At 39.3% G+C, this 22,264-nt stretch overlaps 1 protein-coding gene across 1 annotated transcript in view; it reads right to left on the bottom strand.

Annotated features, from left to right (window-relative positions):
- The window catches only part of LOC129237511 (uncharacterized), a 31,124-nt gene extending 9,300 nt beyond the window's left edge, over window positions 1-21,824 (bottom strand). Inside the window, exon 1 of the mRNA XM_054872316.1 lies at window positions 20,550-21,824. Within this exon, the coding sequence (XP_054728291.1) occupies window positions 20,550-21,824 (1,275 nt within the window). The remainder of the gene's footprint in view (window positions 1-20,549) is intronic.
- Window positions 21,825-22,264: the final 440 nt, after the last annotated feature.

Raw genomic sequence — 22,264 nt, 5'->3', positions numbered from 1 at the left:
GTACTTTTTGCTAAGGCAGTATGCACTTCTCGAGCTCTACACCTAAATAACCAAGAAAAGGTTTTTGGTCATCGTAAATTAAAAATTGCAGGTGCACTTGCTTCGGTTGCGCACCCTTCCAAGAAAAGGCTTAGTCGCAGCTGCCATTTTTCTTTATATTAAAAAAAAAATAAATAAATAATTGGCGCGTACACTTCTGTTAGGTGTTTGGCCGAGCTCCTCCTCCTATTTGTGGTGTGCGTCTTGATGTTGTTCCACAAATGGAGGGACCTACAGTTTCAAGCCGACTCCGAACGGCAGATATTTTTTTTTTATGAGGAGCTTTTTCATGGCAGAAATACACTCGGAGGTTTGCCATTGCCTGCCGAGGGGCGACCGCTATTAGAAAAATGTTTTTATTAATTTTGCTTTCACCGAGATTCGAACCAACGACCTCTCTGTGAATTCCGAATCGTAATCACGCACCAACCCATTCGGTTACTTGCGAAAAATCAGCTTCACACTTGGCGACATTTAGTACATCCATAAAATAAAGTATCTTTATCAGAATTTACACTTTTTTCATTCTTTCGCTAAACAAAAAAAAAATAAAATCACAAATATGCTTCTTTTTTCCGCCGGCTACAGTCAACTAACCCTTTCACTATTAAGCTGACTCATCAGCTATAAATCTTTTGCTAAACTTTGCTGTTGCTATAGCATCAAAAATATCTATGTACACAAGATATAGCAGCAGGCAGTGTAAAATAACAAATTTTTAATTTATGCACAATTTGTTCACTGCAAAAACAAAAACACCCCACTTGAATTTGAAGTGATTTCGCAAAAATTTTAATCACTGCAGCTAAGCAGCTAACATTATCTACCCCATCCATGGGGTAACAGTTTTTAATACAACACCTCAGCTGCCACTGAGGCACGAAGTGTAAACTTGCCACAACAGCGAAAAGCTCTTAGAAAGGCTGAAATAACAAGAATAGAGCAGCAGCAGCAGCAGCAGTGGCGGCAACAAAAGATAGCTAAACAAAGCTAACAGCTGGAAGCAACGGAAGAATGAGTGGAAGAGTGTAAATGAGAAAATCTTTTCACCCGTTGCCATTTAACTGCCTAACAAGTGAATAAGCAAATGAACGAATCAACGACTGAGCCTTGGACCACAGGCACAACATGCAGGGCTGGCTGTAGTAGTATGACGGTGGCTGGCAGGCATTTATAATTCCGTATAATTGGAATAAGGATAATAAGGATGAACACACAAATGCATGCAAGTAAATATGTGCACATTAGGGTGGGCCATTTTTTTTTTTTCAATTTTTCGTTCATTGTAGATAGACTTGGATTCTAGATATATAGAATTATAAGAAAATTTCCATTAAAGCATAGCTCTAAAGGCCATTTGGAGTACTCCAAATTTTAAAAGCCGTCAACTTTAATAAATGTGAAGTTAATATGAAGATTCATATTTTTTTATATAAAGTATTGCTAATGGAATTTTTTTTATACAAACTTTTACTGGGGGATTATTGGTACGCAGAATTAATATTGAATGTCTATTTTAATGTCGAGTTAAAGGTCCGCATTTAAATATTTTTTATTATATTTTTTATTGCGCAACTAAGTTCCCGCTGTTTGTCAATAGATGCCGCCTGCACTGTGTGCTAGTCGATTCTAACATAACCTAAACGTCGTAAACCAAGCTTAGACATATGGTAAACAAACTGCTTCGCCACATTAGTGATTTTGTTTTGGTGTCATTTACTTTTGTTTTTGTGAAAATGTCTGATTTTGTGCCGAATTGATTTTCCTCTTTCATTCGAACGAAACGAAAACGGCGGCTGAAGCGCATCGAGATCTACAAAAAAGTTTATGGAGATGCTGCTTTAAGTGAAACAACGTACCGAGATTGGTTCCGTCGTTTCAAAGACGGCGATTTTATTGTTGACGACCGTCCGCGTGAAGTAAGACCAAAAACCTCCGAAGACGCTGAATTGGAGGCATTGCTCAATGAGGATCCCTGTCAAACGCAAGAAGATCTTACTTCCATAATGTTAGGAGTTACCCGCCAATCCATTTCCAAGCGATTGCATGCTTTGGGAATGATTCAGAAACAGTGGACTTGGGTTCCTTATGAGTTAGAGCCAAGGGATGTTGAACGTCGTTTTTTCGACGTTTCGCCTGTGAACAACTGCTGCAGCGGCAAAAAAGGAAGGGTTTTCTTCATCGCATCGTGACGGGAGATGAAATTTGGATTCATTACAGCAATCCAAAGAAAATAAAGTCATGGGGACTGCCCGGTCATGCTTCTACGTCGTCGCCTCGGCCGAATATTCACGCTGCGAAGGTTGTGCTATGTATTTGGTGGCACCAAGTTGGTGTTATTTATTATGAATTGTTATAACCAAGCGAAACCATGACTGGGGGTCGACTTTAATTGATGCGATTGAGATGAGCACTGCGCGAGAAGCGGCCGCAATACGCGGAGAGGCATGGCAAGTGATTCTACAGCATGACAACGCTCGGCCTCACGTTGCCAACTCCGTTAAAACCTACCTGGAAACACTGAAATGTTGAAATCCCGCCCCACCCACCATATTCTCCAGATATTGCGCCGTCCGATTATCACCTGTTCCGATCGATGGAACGTAGTCTAGCTGACCAGCATTTCCATTCATATGAAGATATCCAAAAATGGCTTGCTCCGTGGATAGCCTCAAAAGATGAACAGTTTTACCGCGACGGTATACGAGATCTACCAGGTAGATGGGAAAAAGTAGTAGCCAGCGAGGGGCAATACTTTCAATGATTTACTTGCAATCATTTTTTTCAAAATAAAGTTATATTTTCATCAAAAACAAACAGCGAGAACTTAGTGGCGCACCTAATAAATACTAGTCTTCATACAAAATGAATCACCCTATTGAAAGATATATAATTTTCGCAAATGGCGTCGTACGTCAATTATATTTGACGCTTGTGAACTACTATGGATAGCTGCAACATACTGGCGTAAAGTATAAAATAAAGATTTCCATTACTCATTTTTTTTATTTTATAAAAAACCAAAACAAAGATGATTAATTTTGCGCCAACTTAAATTAACAACGTATTAATTAAAAATAGCTTCTTTTGAAATTCGGGAGGCTCAAAATTGCTTCAATAGATTAAAAAAAAATTTTTTTTTTTTTAATTTTTTTTTTAATTTATTTTCTTTTTAATGTTTTTTTTTTAATTTTGTGTAGAGTCTGATTATCCTAAGAGCGATGTCGAAAAAAATCGTACCATACCATTTGAACCGCCATAATGTACATAAAATTTATACACACATACACACATACAATGTATATACATGTATATATTCACAGACAGCGCCAAGAGTAACACAAACAAAAGTCAACGCAATGAAAACAAAACAACGCAATCAAGGATAATCGTCAAAACCCTAACAATAATAACAATGAAAAGCTGGCGGCGGCAGCATTGGCAGCAGTGGCTAAGAGAAGGAAGAACTGTGTGATAATCGTAAAAACATGCCTACTTCTAGGCGCAGTGTGAGGCCTGTGCGCACAGGGCTGAAATAGGATGAAAGAAGGGAGTAAAGGCGCAGTGTGGGGGCAGCAGGCGAATAGGCCGGCAGGCAGTCAGCGACTCAGGCACACATTCATGTCTACGAGCAGTGCGAGCTTATCTGTTGGCGGCTTTGTTGCTGCTTTTCTTTCACAGCTTTCACAGTGCTATTTGCCTGCTGGCTCTGTGATTTGTCGGCAGTGCAGTGATTGTTTGTGTTTTTCCTTTTCTTTTTTTTGTTTTGTTTTGCTTTTGCTGGTATTAACTTATGCAACTCATATACTAATTTATGTCTGTGTCTCTGTGTGTGTGTGTGTGTATGTGTGTGTGTGTGTGTGTGTGTGTGTGTGTGTGTATGTGCACTGCCTATAAATATTTTCAAAGGCACAAAATCACATTTGATGTTTGTTTTAAAAAGCGGCTTTGAAGTACGACGTTTCTATACAAACGTCCTCACATTTGCTATTAACGAGCGACCAATTAAACCATAGTCAGATCAACTACATCACCACCACAAGTACCGCTACGCTGTAGGGGAAATTTCAACCACGTGAAAAAATTATCTAGTTCAGAATTAGTAAGGTTTTGTTAATTGACATGAGTTGACTTAAAGCAGGCAAATATGCTTAAAAAACGCTTGCTATACCGTTACGACCGTTATGTCGGATAAGTGATATGACACCAAAATTTTTTTGCCAAAAATTACAAGGATTTATTGTGTGGCTTCAATCTTTCATACGCCAACTTTTTGACCAAAATTATAAATGAAAAATGGGCGTAATCCCGCTCTTTTGACGCCTACCTTCCATACAAACCAAGTTTTCAATGAGGTTACCACCTACAATTGTACGATATTTTCTTGCGATTTGACCTTTTAACAGCAAAGATCGCCCATTTTAACGCCCTTGAACTATTCTCTGTGATATCATCTCAAAGATAAAGTTTGTGGAAATGAGCCATAAAAATAACTGCAGCTTTAAAAGATAACAACCGGTGCGAAATTCTTTGATCAGCTATAGTCTAAATGCCCTCAAATGTTGCTCAAGGAGAATAAACATCAGCGGGATTTTGAAAACATTATTTTCCATTACCCTGCAGTCCAATGTAAATGGTGATCAATTTAGAGGTATCGGAATTGAAATAAAACAAGGAAAATTCAAATCCTTATTATTTTTGTGTAGAACCATTCATGACATTTATTTTTTAAACAAAATCTCTTTGAAATGTTGGTCGCAACGGCGCCGTAATTCGGCCATTCGTAAACACAAATTTTGAATGACTCGCTGGTGGACTTTGGTCGGTATCTCGTGAATACCTTTAGTAATGCTGGCTTCCAATACCTCAATCGAAGCTGGTCAATCCACAAAGCATTTACACTTTACACACCCCCACAAATAAAAGTCCAAAGGTGTGATATCACACGATCTTGGTGAACAATCCGCTGGTGCGGTGACGAGAGATAAATTGCTCAACGAAACGACGACACAGTAAATCCATTGTTTCACGGGCTGTATGACAAGTAGCGCCGTCTTGTTGGAACCAAATGTTATAGAGATCACGGGCTTGAATTTGCCGCATCAAAAAGTCATTTATCATAGCCCCATAGCGCTCGCTTTCACTGCTACACTGGCGCCAGTCTCGTCTTTGAAGAAAATTGAAGATATATGAGCCGATGAGTCCTCCAGCCCATAGGCCGCACCAAACGATTGTTTTCACTAGTTCTAATGGCTGTTCTTATATGGCTTAGATTTGCTCTTCAGCCCAAATATGGCAGTTTTGCGTATTGATGTAGCCATTAAGCCAAAAATGGGTTCAATACCATCAGTTGGCCTCATAGAGGGATGCACACATTTCAGAGCGTTGGCTATCACCTACCCTGTCAGCAAGCAAATAGATTAACGTAACCAACGCACGAAAAAAAAAGTATTGAAAAAGTGGAAAAGTAAATATATAAATATTTTAAAATTAGTATCAACCGAAAGATTCTATAAAAGCATTTTTCATTACTGGTCAATCAAAAGTAAAGGATTTCAGACGCAATAAATACACATTTTTTTTAACTTGTCCAGTAATGGTAATTAAGTTGTTGTGGTGGAATCGACGATATAGTCAATTGTATACTAAATCTTTAAAGTAAGTGAATTTGTACCCGCTTTAATGGCTCACAACATACTCAAATAAAAATAAAATCAATAATATTTGATATTCAAATAAAATATTCATAAATAAATCGTTTTGGAATCGGTACAAATTTGGTCTTTTTTGGACTAGTTCGATTCCATTCTGGCAGTTCTAGTAGCAAACTAGTATTTTTTCGGACTAGTTTGGCTTTTGACTACAGAGTAAGCGTAGACGTTTCACTACTACATACACATAAGGCCACTAAAACAAGTATCTGGCATTTATCAATCGATTTCCAAGTGAAACTTCGCTGTTATAAATCGCTTCACTGCTTCATTCCACTCTGTTGTTGTTCTTAGTTGCACAAATTCATTTATTTTCCTAAAATTCATGCAAATTAAAAGCTCATTAAATTTTACTATAATAAAGTACAAGTTTGACGGTCTTTCGCTTGTTCTTCTATAAGCGACATTCATGCTCGCCATGGTTTTTATAGGTATACTAAAATTTGAAAATTGGTAAGCCAGTGCTCTACCCTCTTGACTATTGTGGCCGTGGTCTGAGTTGCGAATTTGCTACTCATACCATAGATATGCTTACATATTTTAAAAGCGGAAGCTGCTTGGAATAAAACTTCGTCCCATTTATGGACTACTTGGCCAAAAATTAAAGCTTACGCTGGTCAAAAAGCTGCTCATATTGTAAAACAGTATTAAATGCAATCTGTATATTGTGTAGTCGAAAAAGTCTTTTCGTATGTCTGATCAAACTTCAACTCATTTTTTTTACATTTATAATTAAGTTTGTTAAACCAAATATGTACCATTTTGGTCGACCACCTTTTGCCATTTTTCTTCTAGAGACATTATTCCATCAGTGTAAAACTTTTGTGGTTTCTCGGCGAAAAACTGCGACAAGTAATTTTCACAGGCTTCTCTTGAAGCCAACTTTACTTCATTAAGGGAGATCTGCATTGACCGAAGTAAATGGTAGTACTATGGTGCAAGGTCAGGGCTATATGATGGATGCGTCAAAACTTCCCAGCCAAGCTCTCCCAGTTTTTGCCGAGTCATCAAAGATGTGTGTGGCCTAGCGTTGTCCTGATGGAAGACGACGCCCTTTCTGCTGATCAGTTCTGGCCGTTTATTTTCGATTGCTTGCTTCAATCTCAACAGTTGTTGACAGTAAAGTGTAGAATCAATCGTTCGAGCAGGCTGGAGCAGCTCATATTGGATGATTCCTTTCCAATCCCACCAAACACTCAGCATAAACTTTCGAGGCGTCAATCCTGGCTTTGCGACCATTTGTTGAGCTTCACCACCCTTGTACCATTATCTTGTTCGCATTATTGTCGTATTTGATCCACTTTTCGTCTCCTGTTACCATTCGCTTCAGAAATGGTTCGATTTCATTTCGTTTCAGCGAAGAATCGCAGATGTTAATTCGGTCCATTAAATTTTTCACTGACAATTCATGTGGTACCCAAACATCGAGCTTCTTTTTGTAACCAGCCTTTTTTAAATGGTTCAAAACAGTTTGATGATGAATGTTTAGTGCCTTAGCTGTCATGGCAGCTTATGTGACGGTCCTGTTCAATCTTTTCCATAATTTCATCGACTTTTTCAACGATACGTCGACCGGAGCGAGGTGCATCTTTCACATCGAAATTTCCAGAACGGAAGCGAGCGAACCATTGTTGTGCTACAAGAACTGATGCAGCATCGTCTCCGTAAACTTCACAAATTTCATTGGTGGCTTGCGTGGCATTCTTCCCTTTTTTATACAAAAATTTCAAAATATAGCGAATTTCTTCATTATTTTCACTCATTTTTGAACAGCTATAACTTTTTTTCAACTTCTCCGAATTTAATTTTTTTTTTTATTAAATGAAGCCTAAAATGTCACCTTTCTAACACCATATGATATGACACAATGTGATTGGTAGCACTGGAGATAGATGACTCCAACGACATCTATTGACAAAATACGAAAAGACTTTTTCGACTACCCAATCTATAGAGTGAAAATCTGGAGCTCAGCTTCAATATCAAATCCTGGCATCAGCAGATACAATAAGCGGCTTGCTCACCATCCAAATCCTCGGCCGTGAAGCCTATCACACCAAACCAACAGTCGCACGTTGACTTAAAACTTTTATGCCACTGACCAGTCACAAAAAAAAAATGCAGACATTAAGTAATGAACTCTATTGGGAGTTCTTACAGATGTCATCTTTTCAACTTACTGAATATTATTTTATGCATTTAATTAACGCAGTTACAAAAAACAAAAGAAAATAAAGCTTCATTTTTCGCTCTAACAATCTTTGTTTTTTTCTTTCTCCATTTTTAACTCACTTGTAAACTGCCTAATTTTATATAATTAATTAATATAATAATATAACTTTCGGTCTACCTACCTTCAAGAAGGGAGTGGCAGACACCAAGGCCATGGAGAAGGGGGAAATTAAATTTTAATACAAATGGTTCCAAGCTAGTCGCTAAGGTTGGTTATGGAGTATTTTCGAAGGAATAAGGACTGGAACTATCTGTTCGACTACCAGACAACTGCAGTGTCTGTCAGGCAGAGGTTCTAGCTATGATATAAAAGAAGTAGCTACATATCTAAATACGTTTGACTATAAATATATTCTCGGTTAGCCAAGCGGCCATTAAATCAACTAAGATCAAAGGTGGCACAGGAATGCCGGGCAATCCTAAATGAAGGTCAGTCTTATTTGGCTTACGGGGTATAGGGATATTGAGGGAAACTGTAAAGCCGATCAGTTAGCCAAGAAAGGTACTACTCCTTCAAATACTGAGTAATAGAAAAACCATTGGGATGCCTATGACCACAAGTAAATTAATAATGAAAAACAAAATTATCCAAGAGGCCAATAGGTCATGCTAAGATGAAGATACCATGTTATATGCGTAATAGCCGGGCTACTATGGCCGCAGATAAGCAAGAAAAGGACAAAGGAATTGCTTAGCCTCTGAAGAGATGCTATCTAGTAAGTCGTGGTTTGTATCACCGGCCTCTGGCTTTTTGGCAGGCATTCCTTGAGACTTGGAAGTATTTTCCCATGAATATTGCAGAAGTTGCAGAGATGTGGAAGAGGAAGAGACAGTTGAGCACTTCCTTTGCAATTGTCCAGCTTTAGCTAAAATCGGAGCAGGTTGTCTAGGTAAATACTCTTTCAATTCTCTTACAGAACTGTCCGGTGTGGGGATTACGCCAATGCTGCGCTTCATAAGAGCCTTTCATGAAAATAAGTAAGGTTCCCGTGTCGCACAGTGGTATCACAACGGACCTGTAAGGTAGGTCATATGGACCGACTACCAGCATAGCCTAACCAAACCTAACCTAAAATTTAATACTAATTTCGAAAAAGACAATTCTTTGGTCAAGCAATGACCGCCTGAGTCGAAAGAAAATTCATTTTTTAACAGATTTTTCAATAGAGAAGTACCGCAAATATTATGGCCGCAAATGCTACAGCTCCCGAACTGAACCATTAATTCAAATTGTATTGAATTTTTCATTAATTACTCTCGATCATTGAAAGCGGCGAAATCTCTCCGATTACACTCATTAAAAATAATGCCATGTCTACATTGAAAAATCATATATATCTAAAAGATTCGTAACAAACCATTTTGAGTGACTGATTTTAGAGGATTTCAGATAATTTATTATTTTACAAGCAATAATACAATGCATACAAAATTCTGTTAAAATTTTGAAATTTTCCTGAAAATATTTAAAACTTGGATTTTTATGAGCTTTCTGAGTATTTCTATAAAAATTTCTAGGTACTTATAAGTAAAGGGTTTTCCAATAGCAGGTGTTACAGGTGAATGGATTCCGCTACAAAGAGATGATTAACGGTTTTTTATGGCTGGAATTGGATGGTATTGATCTGGACAACGTTTATTTTCAACAAGACGGCGCTACGTGCCACACAAGCAACGAAACCATTGATCTTTTACGGGAAAAGTTTCCGGACCGTGTTATATCGCGAAGAGATGATCACACTTGGCCACCGAGATCTTGTGATTTAACACCTTGTGACTTTTTTCTTTAAGGTCACGTGAAATAGAAGGTCTACGCCAACAACCCAGGGTCGATTCAAGACCTCAAAGATGGAATTTGTGAGGCTATCGAGGACATAGGGCAGCCACTTTGCAATTCGCTGGCAATTCGTGCGAAATTTTCTTAAGCCCACTTATGCATGCCAGCATTGCTTGTGCCCTTGTGTAAAATTCATCAGTTGCTTGTATTGAAAATAGAAGGAATGCGAACCAGTCATCATCCTAAAATCACCAGTTTAAGCCTACCGTATTGCCCTCTACAGAAATTGCAGTACAAAAGAAAGGAAAAGAACTAAAACCTCTTTTTTTTTTCTTTCTGGAAAGTATCAACGAAAATGCCATTAAATTCGCACTCAACGTGAAAATCAGCCATACTTTAAGACTGCCGTAAAGGCAAACTAGGCATCGTGCCTCCATTTTTTTTTTGTGGTGTTTTTTTTATGATTTTCGCTTTCATGCTCAGGCTTTCTCATGTGCTTCCTTCTCTGTTTTTTTCCTTTTGTTTTATACATTCTCATTTTACTCATTTCCTCTGCTTATCGCTCGACGTTGTTTTTTGTTGTAAATTGTTTAATGAGTCTCAGCTCAACTCAACTCGTCTGGTCTTGGCTGGCTTGTTTGTATTGACTTTGGGTAAACAGACACTGGCGTCATCGGCGTCATGTCTACGTCCGAGTGATGAACGAATTCTTACATTTTACCATCCAGGAATGCATATAAAATTAAGCGTAAAAATAATGAGCAACTTAATGCTTTGTTTAGCTTGTAAGCCATAAAAGATATACAAGCAATTATTTCGCATTTAACTCGATAGCCATTAAATATTAAATAACGATGCTTCAGCGAATTTCACTTTAGATGGGGATTAGTGTGTTCGAGCGATAGGACAATAGCAGCTGTTTTAGAGTTACTGAAGCGAGATTATTGCTATGAGAAGAAGAAGAAGAAAAAGTGGGATTTTCGAAAATCTCTAAAGGATAACAACGTAGTTAAAATAGTTGTTAAAGTCAGGTCAAATGCAGTGCTCACTTTTGTTCTAAATGAAGCTTAAATTTGACAATATTTTCTTAAAATTGCCGAATACTGTTAGGGGTTTTTTTAAGCAGAAGTCTTTGCTTTGTTCCTGCAGGCATGCAAAATGCTAAAGGAATGTGGCAGCGAGGGAGATATCAACATCTTGTCCGATAGACAAGTCGCGAAAAAGGCTTCGAAGACGCAGATGGTGCAGACTCAAACTCCAGTCAACTCCTGTAAGGGGGAGATCACCCACTCTTGGGTGTGCCAAATAACACTTTTTTGATCTAGATTTACTATTTAACTGCCATTGCGGAAGCTATGGGGACAGTGAGAGAAGAAGACTATTGAGCAACATCTAAATGTCTCGGTTTGGCAGCTAGACGATTAAGTTCACTGGGTGCGCCTTCCTTCCACAGCCTGGGGTAGTACGCCAACCTACGTAGGTAGTTAGATGAAATGGTTGAAGTGCACCTGGCACACCTCAAGTAGCACTAAAGCGCCGTTTTGATACCATTATGAGACCTCCAACAGGCAGATATCTATAGCCAACCAGAGCTGTTGATATAATGGAGAATATTGATTGGATTTAGGTGGGCGTACTGCCCCAGGCTGTCGAAGAAAGGAGCTCCTAGTGACCTTAGTCTTCTAGCTGCCAAATCCGGACATTTACAGAAAAAATGTTCCACAGTCTCTTTCTTTGAAAGGTCCCCACAGCTTCTGTAATGGAGGTTAAATGTTAACCCTAGCTTTTCCGCGTGTGTGTCGATCGTCCAGTGACCGGTAAACACAGCTACGAGTTTTAAAATTGAGTGGCGTGGATTCACCAGAGCTTTCCGAGTCCTCCGACTATTGTAATAGGGCCCAAAAGGTTTTCAAAATAGCACACGACGAAATGAAGCTCCATCTGTTCTGAGCATTCCTGTGAAATAAGTAGTACAATGCCCCTTGAACAATATTCAGGCAGATACCCAGGTTTCTATGTCCTGGAACCCAGATGAGAGAAATGTTCCCTGCACACTCAAGAGATTTGATATCCTCTTTACAGGAAATTACTAATTTCGTTCTGCACCATGACGTCGTCAGAGCCTTAACCGCATTCCTTAAGTATTTTGCATGCCGGCCGCTTCGCAAAGACTTCTGCTTGAAAAACACTAGCAGAGTTCGGCAGTTTAATGGCTGATTTTGAGAAAACCCCCGACGCCCGATTTCATCTTGGTACCGTCAGAGAAGACAGAGGTGCAAGCTTCGGTGCAGATTTTCCCCTCGATCCAATCCTGCCTATTTGCAAAGATTGCCCTAGCACAATCCTCAAACTCTAGTATGCGGATAGAGAAATCTGTTCAAAGTTCGGAGATATACGGTGTTAACTGCCCTAAAATGCTACCATGTCCCTTGAGAGATTGTCTCCAGAGGCCAATCTCCTTTAACCTGATTGGACTTTGAGCTGCGGTAGAAATGACGGAAAAGTCTGTAGGAAGTAAGTGCAAAAGGACATTCAGAGCAGCACTGGGGCAAGTTTTACAAGCTCCGGTGATGCCAATGCATGCAGTCCTTTGCACCTTCCCCAGTTTAGTGATATTATAGCCCTTCCGAAGAGCTTCCCACCAAACCAGGCATCCATACGTTAAAATTGGCAAAACCACTGCGTTGTACATCCACAGCACGAGCTGCAGTGTGAGTCCCCATTTTATACCGAACATAGATTTACTGGAGTAGAAGGCTATACTGGCCTTCTTTACCTCTATTTTCAATGTGTAGCTTCCAATGGAGTTTGGAGTCAAGTATCACTCCAAGATATCTAAGTTCCGATGAAAGCGGGAGAACGTGGTTGTTTAATTGGGGAAGTCGAAAGGGTGGAGGTTTATATTTTCTGGTAAGTAGCACCTGCTCCGGTTTGTCAGAGTAGACTCGGAGGCCACAAGTGGCAGCTCAGCGACTGTAGGGGCGAACGGACACCTCCCTGCGGCGTCCCCCTGTGAACCAATCTAGTGACTTTAGCCCATCTTGCGACCGCCAACCTAAATCCCATCAATATTTTCCACTATGTACATCAACAGCTCTGTCTGACTGCGGATGTATCTGCCTGTTGGAGGTCTCATAGTGGTATCACAGCAGCGCATAAAGTACTATGATACTTGGGGAGTGCCAGGGTAGTACTTCAACCATTTTACCTACCCACCTAATCTCCATAATAATGTGAAAAATATATTCCAACGCTTCAAAACACTTTTCTTATCCCAATTTCGGTATCGCTTTCCGCTCCTGCTGTGAATTCTCCTTTATCGCCTCAAAGCGCTTTCCACGAAGTGGTAACTTGAAACCTGGCAACATAGAATTCATTTCTATAGAATTCGTGCGACGAATATTTCCTTCAAATGTATTATATAATTCTCTTTATTCCGGGGTAAGTAAAGAAACGCGTCGACGAAACTTTGACAACTTTGTCCTGCTTTTTGAATATAGGTTCACTTGAGAATTCTTATTCCGCTGATTGTTGGCGCGCATCGACATTTTTTTATATAAACATTTCGTCATGATACTTCGATAATATTTTCGATAAAAGAAATTATTTTTTTAACAACTCTGTTTGAGTAAAAAAGAAGCTCTTGCAACAAAAGCTGGGCTTCTTCTTAATGGTATGGAGCACACAAATGGGGGGCCATCCGCAAACCGCAACTTTGTTCTTGGCGAATTTCAAATTTAAAGATGTCAGCTCGGAAAATAAAACAAACTCTTTTGTGCGAAGTGACTTCCTTGCACGGCGGAGAGAATATAGAAGGTGTGGACTACATCAGACCGTTAACCGCCTCTCAGCGATTTTGAAGGAATCAGCTGATTTGTTAACGTCACAAAGTATATGACAGCAGTTTTTTTACAACAGAATTCGGCAAAAATTTAGATGGTGATGTACGAAAACATCAACGCTCAGATGCCCAAGTTACTAGATTGCTCAATAAATTTTCCAGTTTAATAAGAAAAACAAAATTTTATGGTTTGAAGTACAGTTTATTATTCAGTATTGTCTCCCTGAGCAGCAATACGAGACTCCAATTTATGATTTCCATCCGTGAAGTTAGAATCTGGAAGGGCTGCAAAATACGCCTCTACAGCTGTTATGACCTCATCACTTGATGAAAAATGCTTTCCAAGCATGCATTTTTTTAGGTCAGAAAACGGATGGACGTCGCTAGTGGCCAAATCTGTAAAAAACGGTGAATGCTTCAACAATTCGAACTTTAATTCATAGATTTTCGCCATTGTCAAGATGTTCTTGTGACACGGTGCATTGTTCTGATGAAAACGATTTTTTTTCATTTGCAAACTTGGTATTTTTTTATGAATTTTTACCTTCAGCTGGTCTAAAAGGTTACAAAAATTTTCAGAATTTATTGTGTGCCAGTTTCTAAATAATCGACACACAAAATTCCTTTCGCATCCCAAAAAACTGATGCTAACACCTTCTTGGCCGATTGTCGATTTCTGGACACGAACTCGCTTCGGAGCCGAAGAAGCAGGAGCACACCATTCTTTAGCCTCTTGTTTTGATTTAGGATCTTGATGATTGACCCAAGTCTCATCCATAAAAACGAATCGATGCACAAAATCCACTTTGTCCTTACGAAAACGTTGTCGAATGTTGCTGAGAAAGTCGCATTCGAATGAGTTTTTGTTCCATTCTAAGCGAAACCCAATAATTCAGTCAAAATATTGCTTACACTGCCCAATGAAATGCCTAGGGCTTCTACTAATTCTTTTTTAGCCATTCCATGATTTTTCAATACGATATCTTGTACCAAGAAACGAATTATGGCTACGATGAACCAGTTGCGAGAACTTTGCCTCTATGTAATAATAGATTTTAATTCAACTTTGGCCGAGTGTCGATAAAATCCCAGAAATACTCGAAGTTGACCGGCAGGTTAGTGGTTGAAGCATCACCCAGTAGCTAAAGATAGACCATAAAACAGTTTTAAACCATTCGTGCAAAAATTTTACACAAAAATAATGTATTTCTTTTTCCCCAAAGTAATATTTGAAACATCCCTCTATCCACCACAAATAAGTCATATGAATATCGTGTGAAAAATTTCATCATCTGAAAATACTTCGCGCCGAAAAAAAAAATAAATAAATAAGAAATAATAAAATTGTCGGCAGAATATCTTCAAATGGCTTAAAAAGAATATTTGACTTAAAAAAACAGTTGTCCACTTTCAGCTCTCAATGAGCTGATTTATTTATTTTTTCACGTATTTACTAGCTTTTTATGGGAAATCAATCGGCGAAAACGAAACAAATTTCTGTTAGTCTTCTGCAAATGTGTTGCGCTTTATTAGGTATCTCCTCATGCACATACATACATACATATGTACATATGTACGATTATGTACTGTTACATGTGCAAGTGACTGTGCGTGAATTCATGCGTGAAACATCCATATGTGCGCCTTCCAAAACTTTGCAACTCTCCTACGCCCATGCACAACAACTGGTCGTTCTGAATTCACTTTTGCAGATGTTTGTTTTTTTTTTTTTGTTTTTTGCTTTCTGGTTTTTTGTTGGAATATATTCGGCGCTCGGTCTGTTTGTGTTTTTTCTCTCCTCTCATGTTTGTGCTTCTGCTTATATTTGTGTGTTAACATCCTGTTAATTGCTGTAAAAGCGCCGAAATTGCGCGCTCCACTGGCTACACTCACACGCGCACACGTTCACGCACAATAAAGACGCTTTTGATGGATGTGCGCTCATTCAGGCATTCATTCATTCATTTGCTCATTCGTTCATTTATCGATTTTGGTGTGCAAACCCGCACTTTTATGCACATTAATGAAGGAAAAACCGGAAAAAAAGATAGAAAGTACCACGTTTTTACAGCAAAATTTTCATGATGTCGGAATTTCAATGAAATTGTAAAAAAAAACAAAATCATTAAAGCGAAAATGTGAGAAAAAAAAGCACGCAAGAAGAACTGCTAAATCGCACAATATTCATAGCTGCTGATGCGGTGGTGCTGATGCTGTCACGAACAGTTAACACACAAAGCTATCCAATTGCTTGTAGGGAGCCATTTTTGGGGTTGGGTTTGGCACTAAAATTTAAAAATAAAATTTTACCAAAAATAAAATTGTCGAATTTTTACTTTTATTTGCTAAGTTTTTTGGCAGAATTTGGTTACTCTCGTGTCAAAAGTAGGCGTTGTAATTTCAGTTGTACTGCGTTAATTGAAGCAGTTTTTGCTATTTTGCTACAAATTAATTAAAATTTTTAATTGTTTAGGTTCGACAACTGGAAATATTTAAATTTGTTATGCATTTTTTTATTATGAAAAGGTTGGTCGGCGATAAAAAGGTAGTTCTACTGCTATCCAGTAGGTGATACCACTTTCCAGGGCTTTTAGGTTTGCGTGGATAGTTTCCTATTTCTGTGTTCAATGCCAAGAGTGCTCGTGTACTTTTTCGGTTAAGCCTAGATTTTTTAAGTTACAAACATATTGAAACAGATTCCACTTGCTAATGACGCACGAGGTATTCTTTATCTATATCTTGTGCAGAGATTTGAGCCTGTCCCCTGTACAATAAGTACATTTGAAAATGTTTTGGATACACAGCTCGTGAAAAAAGCAACTTATAAAATGGTGCGGAAGCGCTAGGTGGATGATGGATGAATCAACACTTTAACTAACCAGCCAATATTTTGACTAGTTTTGAAATTTATTAATATTCTTTTTTAAGAAATTTATTAAAATTATTTTTTAATAAAGGAAAAATTAAAAAAATTTAATCAGTTTAAAGAAAAAATTAAATATTAGATTTTAATATAATAAAGTGCACCACTGATTTTTTTTATCACTCTATATAAAAGGTTGGTAATGGTTGTACGGGTTAGGTTAAGGCTTTTATGCACTGCGACCCTGATTACTTAATTATAATTATTTAGTATAGCGCGGAATCGAACAAGCTCCTTAGCAGGGAGCAAGGGTCTAGAAAAAACCACAGGATTCTGTGTCTCCTGTGGCCTAATGCCTTACAGTTGGTGATTAAGTGTTCCATAGACTCCATCTTGTACCATATAACCCCACTGTGCTAAAGAGTTTATTACAAGCAAAGTGACCTGTAAGTGCTCCACAGAATAATCTGAGTCCCTTTTTATCTAGGGTTAGAGCAGATTTTGTTCTGCTGGCATTGAAGTTTAGGAACGTTTTGAAGTGCAAGTGTTAGCTAATTTTTTTTTTTTGGCTCCATTTTTTGGTTTCCTGTTTTATTTTACATATTTTTGTTAAAGCCGAAAAATGGGGTTGGTCCAATAAGTAGCCCTTCTGCTCTTTTTTTTGGCATAGAAGTCCGCCTTCTCGTTTCATTCGTGTTCGTCATGTTCTGGTACCCAAATCAGTGAGCCCTGATTATGAGTGGCCAGTTTGTTGAATGCATTTTAGGATTTTTGACTTGAATGTGAAGCCATTCAAGGCTTTGAGCACCGATTGGCTTTTTTTACTGAGTTGAGGTGGGCCTCGAAAGTGAGTTTTTTATCCAAGATAATTCCTAGATAACCTCTTCCTTTAGAGGTACCTCTATTCCATGCATTCCCAGGGTGGGTATGTTTAGAAACCCTTGTGGACATCCTTTCGCAGCTGTAACGCTTAGGATAACTTGGCCCCGAGAGGCTGTGATTATCAGTGGGTTAGCATGTTGCTTAGCCATGTAACAATTGCTGTATTGGCTCCGCTATTGGAGAGTGCCAGTTCTATTGCTTGAAAGTTCACGTTATCAAATGCACCCTCAATGTCCATAAAAGCACAGAGGGCTTCCTTCTTTAAGGTCAAGGGACTTTCCGAACAATTGTGTGTAGTGCTGCAACTGTAGACTTCCCTTTTTGATATGCAAATTGCAGTTTATGGAGTGGGATTATCGAGGTAACAGTTCATCTATCCATCCTATCTTAGGTAACAGTCTAGTAGCTTTTCGATGGGTTTCAACACGAAAGACGTAAGTCTGATTGGTCTTTAGAATTAGAGATTCAGGAAGCTTATTGCCTCCATTTGGTAGGAATAATATCTTGACCACCCTCCAAATCTTAGGGCCATAACTCAAACTAAGACTTGATCTGAATATTTATACCAGAATTTGTATTAATTTTACAGTGCCCTTAGAGAGCAGGGCTGGAAAAATACCATCTGGTCCGGGTGATTTTTAGGGTTTGAACGAGCTGCTTGCCCACTCTACCCTTTCGTAGTTTACAATTCTGTAGATAGTAGAACTTTTTGACCTGAACAGAGTGAGCACTGGCACTCCTTGATCAGCGTCACAGGTTGCGTTAAGCCTACAGTCAGGAAAGTGGGTATACCGCGGAGAAGGTTGGGATATTTTAGTTATCTGCAGGCAGAAAAAATGCTCATAAGGTTAATCCAATCCAGCTCTGTCCTGACTTTACTAAAGGAACTGGGTCTGCATGAGGTACTGTGATGATTAGAGGGCACAAAAGACTCTGAGGTCGAAGTGTCAACCTCCCAGAGAATCTAACCTAATTTTGTCTGTCTGTGTCAATAGTAAAAGTGTGCAAAAAAAACAGTTTTGAGATTTTGCGTCTGTGGTATAGATCGAAACTAAGGCATACAGAGTCCGATGAAAAATTAGAAGTGCTATTTGGCAAATTGGGGGACATCAGAATTCGTTATAGAGGTATGGTTCTTTCGGCAAAGTTTCTTATTTTGATCCCTAGAATATGATTTTCACAGAGCAATGCGCGATTTTTTTGCCTCCCCACAAATCGACCCGGCCTAATATATATACTTTATACTTCTATAATATATACCTAGAAATATATCGCCGATTAATCCAGAGTGAGTAGTAAATATTATGATCTAAGTTATTCTATTGGAATTGTTGCTCAAACTTCAAACCCGATTTTCTCAAAACTACTCTTTTTGAGATGGTCGTCATTATATCTCAAGTTCTACTTGAGCGATCGCTTTGAAGTTTCATAAGAATTTTTTATTATACATCTGTCTATCGCGCCTGCCTCGGATTTTGAAAAATTTAATTTTGAAGTATTTTTAAAAAATTTTAAAAGGTAAAAAAAAAATTTTTTTAAGTTGACGCCATTTTGAGAATTTTTTTTTCTTTGATTTGGCGTAATCCGATAGCGAAATCCTAACTAATGAAGACTTTTTTTTAGCTTGTTTGTTGTAGATCACTACAAGGGTTGGAATCATGTCAACCATGGAGCACCGTCTTTTATGTAGCCCCCATATTCCACAATTTTGTTTTTATTATTATTTTATACTTTTCCAATATTAATAAAAACCATAAAAAAATGGATACTAAAAAGGGGTTTCAATTTTTTTATCTTAGTTTTAAAAATACCTAAAATTAAGTCGTCTAGACTAGAATACCCCCTTAAGTTGAATGGTTGACTTGCAGCTACGCATGAACCAGTTCGGTCCATAGCGATACCAGATGGAGTTCATTATTTATGTGTTTTGAAATAGTCACCCGAATGGTGCCTGTTTCTATTCCGAATTTACTGAGACATTTCCAATCCACTGCCGATATGTCTTCGTATCCGTCAACTGAGCGTGTACTGAATGACGCAAGACATCCGCAGAAGAGATTGCCTACAGTTTCCCTTGAGTCCCGCTCCCTACATTTCTTGCATTCCTCGCTGTCCGAGATTCCTATCTTATAAGCAGACGCTGCTGCTGGTCTATGTTCCGTCAGCATGCCTGTCATAGTTCTACAATATCTGCATCTCTCTCTTCATCTCTTCTGATCACGTATGACTGTGATCGTTATGCTTTGATATGATCTTAGCATTCCTGGAAGTGGGCAAGTTCTCCCATCTTGTCTTGAATTTTCTGATCACGTTTTCGTCTAGTTCGTTGTATACTATTCGTATTGGCTTTCGAATTTCGTTGACAAGATCCGAAGATAGGGGGACCACGTTTTTCGCTATATCGTTTACTATCTCGTACCCTTCAATGCCCTTATGGCCAGCTCACTATCTGCTGCCTCCTTTGCTTTCTACCGCCTCCCTGCTCTGAAGAACAATCTTGAACGTTTGGCTAAACGATGTAATGGCTTGAATGGCTGTCTGTTTATCTAGGTAAAAGTGAACCTTAGAGGTGGTCCCAGTGGTAACACAAGCTAGGACTGCTGCCTTTCCAACTGCGAAAACCTCAGCCTCGAATATACTGCAGTAATCTGGTCATTTTAGAACCTTCCTTATAAAAGTTAAGTGTATTCCGTTTAGAGCTGCAAGGGCTTTAGCTCCATATTTCTTTTTCGAAAGTGATCTTGAACCTCTTTCCCCTTTAAAACCCGTACCCATATATCCCATATTGAGTATATTGTTGCGGATTATTGAGCTATGTCGTGCATGAGAGTTCGTTAAGCGTTTTTAGTCTTCCTGTGGATTTCGTTGCAAGGTTTTCTGACTCGCTAGGAACCTCTCGGCTTCAGATATTTCAAGAAATTTACATAGGTAATTTGGATTCAAATTTATCAAGGGCGACACTTGCATGATGCTCTCTGGTTGCAACAGGCTGGTGCTTGTTTTAATGGCTCTCCAGTCAGTTTGTTAGATGCGCGTTTATAGCTTGATATTCTCTCTGTATGTGAGTCAATTAGCAAAACTCGAGTAAGAAATAGAGGCTTCTACAAATTAGTTCGAATAGTTTTTCTAAAGGAAATCCCACTTAAAAAAAAAAATGTCCATACTCGTCTTCTGTTTCCCTTTACCCCATTGCCCCGTACTCACCTTCAGCCAGTTGTCGGTCAGCTTAAGCGTCCTCACCGATTGCGCCAATGCCGCCGGTATCTGACACAATCCAGTACCGCTCGCATCCAACTCCTTTAAACTCCACGAAGCAACAAATTCCTGCATAGCTGCGCCCACTTCCGGGTTGTAGGCGATCGACAGGCGCACCAAATCCGGTATACCTTGCAGGGCGCGTATAGCTTCGCCGCGTAACTGATTGTAGGACAAATCCAGATATTGCAGATTCGGCAACGCCAAAAAGGTCTCATAATCAATGTCACTGATGTTGTTGTGACTCAGGAGCAGCGTATTCAAGCTGAGCAAATTGTAGAAAGTCTCCCGATAAATGGTGCCCAAGCGATTGTAAGCCAGATTCAAATGCCTCAGATTGTGCATGCGCTGTGGAAAGAAGGCCGTTTCCAGTTCGGCAATGCGATTGCACGACAGATCGAGTGTTTCGAGTGCGCTCAACATCGATAGATTGAGATGTGCTAGTCGGGTGATTCGATTGCCACTCAAATGCAATTCGCGTAGATTTGGGTTGCTTATCGCCTCCGCGTGCGCAATTTGATTACCGTTCAGATTGAGTGTCGCAATCGTGCTGCTCGCGTTGCCGCTGAGAGGTATTGCAGTGAGTGAATTGTTGGCGAGCTCCACTTGCTGCAGTGCCGTGAAAGCGCTCAAATTCACCATTTGCAGTTGGTTGTTGCTCAAATCGAGTGTTTGAATGATGGTACGATTGCCGTGATAGTCGCGAGTAGCATCGAAATTCAACAGCTGCGCGTGCGTAAGTTTGAGAGTATTTTCTGCGGGTTTTATCAACATCGGCGTTTGTTCGATTTCCTCTCGCACTTGTACGATTGGAGCCGCTCGCCGCACCACTTCGTGTGTCGGTTGGTAGAAGCGCTTCTGATAGTAGCGCAATTCGGCATCCTCACGCCGATAGATTGGCTCGTTTTCGTCACGCAAAATGCGATGTATGGTCTCATAGGAGAGTCGCTTCAGCTCGCTGCGATACAGATTGAATCGTTCGTCGGGATCGTCCGCCGCTTCATGGCCCTCAGGCCGCTCGAGTGCTTCAACTTGCACTGGCTGTGGCGGCTGCAGCAGCAGCTCATCGTCGTTTATGAGCAGCTTTAGTTGTGAGGCAGCTGAGATGCCGTCAGCGATGACCATAAGAATGGTGCTTATGAGGAGCAGCTGCATGCTCGCTATGTGTGCGCTGCTCGGGCGCGGAAGACTGGTTCGCCCATAGGGGCATACTTTTCGACGCATTTTACTGCTCGCGGGCATTTGCTGCGTAAAGTAAGGTGTGGTAGCTTTCCCTATTTAAAATTGTAATTTATTATATATTGTTTACTTATGGATTTGTGTTTGTTGATAAATACAGTTACTTGTTTGAGTCGTTTTGCTTATAAGTTTATTTTTTTTTTTTTTTGTTTGCCTTCGGGTCACTTGCTACGTCTCTGAGAAATTTGTATCACTCGCACGCTTAAAGACGCGCGTAGAATTTTTTCTGTAAGCCGCTATTTATTTATGTAGGTAAATGTGTGCAATATATTTGGCAATCATTTGCTTAATTGGCACTTAGCGCAGTAGCACTGAAAAGTATGCTACATTTATGTTATATTTCTTTGTATTCACTCGCAAATATGCAATGCACGACTTTGTGATTTCTTTTCGTAGACTTATTGCAAATTTTTTGAAAATTTTTT

The sequence above is a fragment of the Anastrepha obliqua genome, chromosome 1 (genome assembly GCF_027943255.1).
Source record: "Anastrepha obliqua isolate idAnaObli1 chromosome 1, idAnaObli1_1.0, whole genome shotgun sequence".
Classification (NCBI taxonomy): Eukaryota; Metazoa; Arthropoda; class Insecta; order Diptera; family Tephritidae; genus Anastrepha; species Anastrepha obliqua.
The sequence above is the reverse complement of the archived record's forward strand: the minus strand, read 5'-3'. Positions and strand labels throughout refer to the sequence as shown.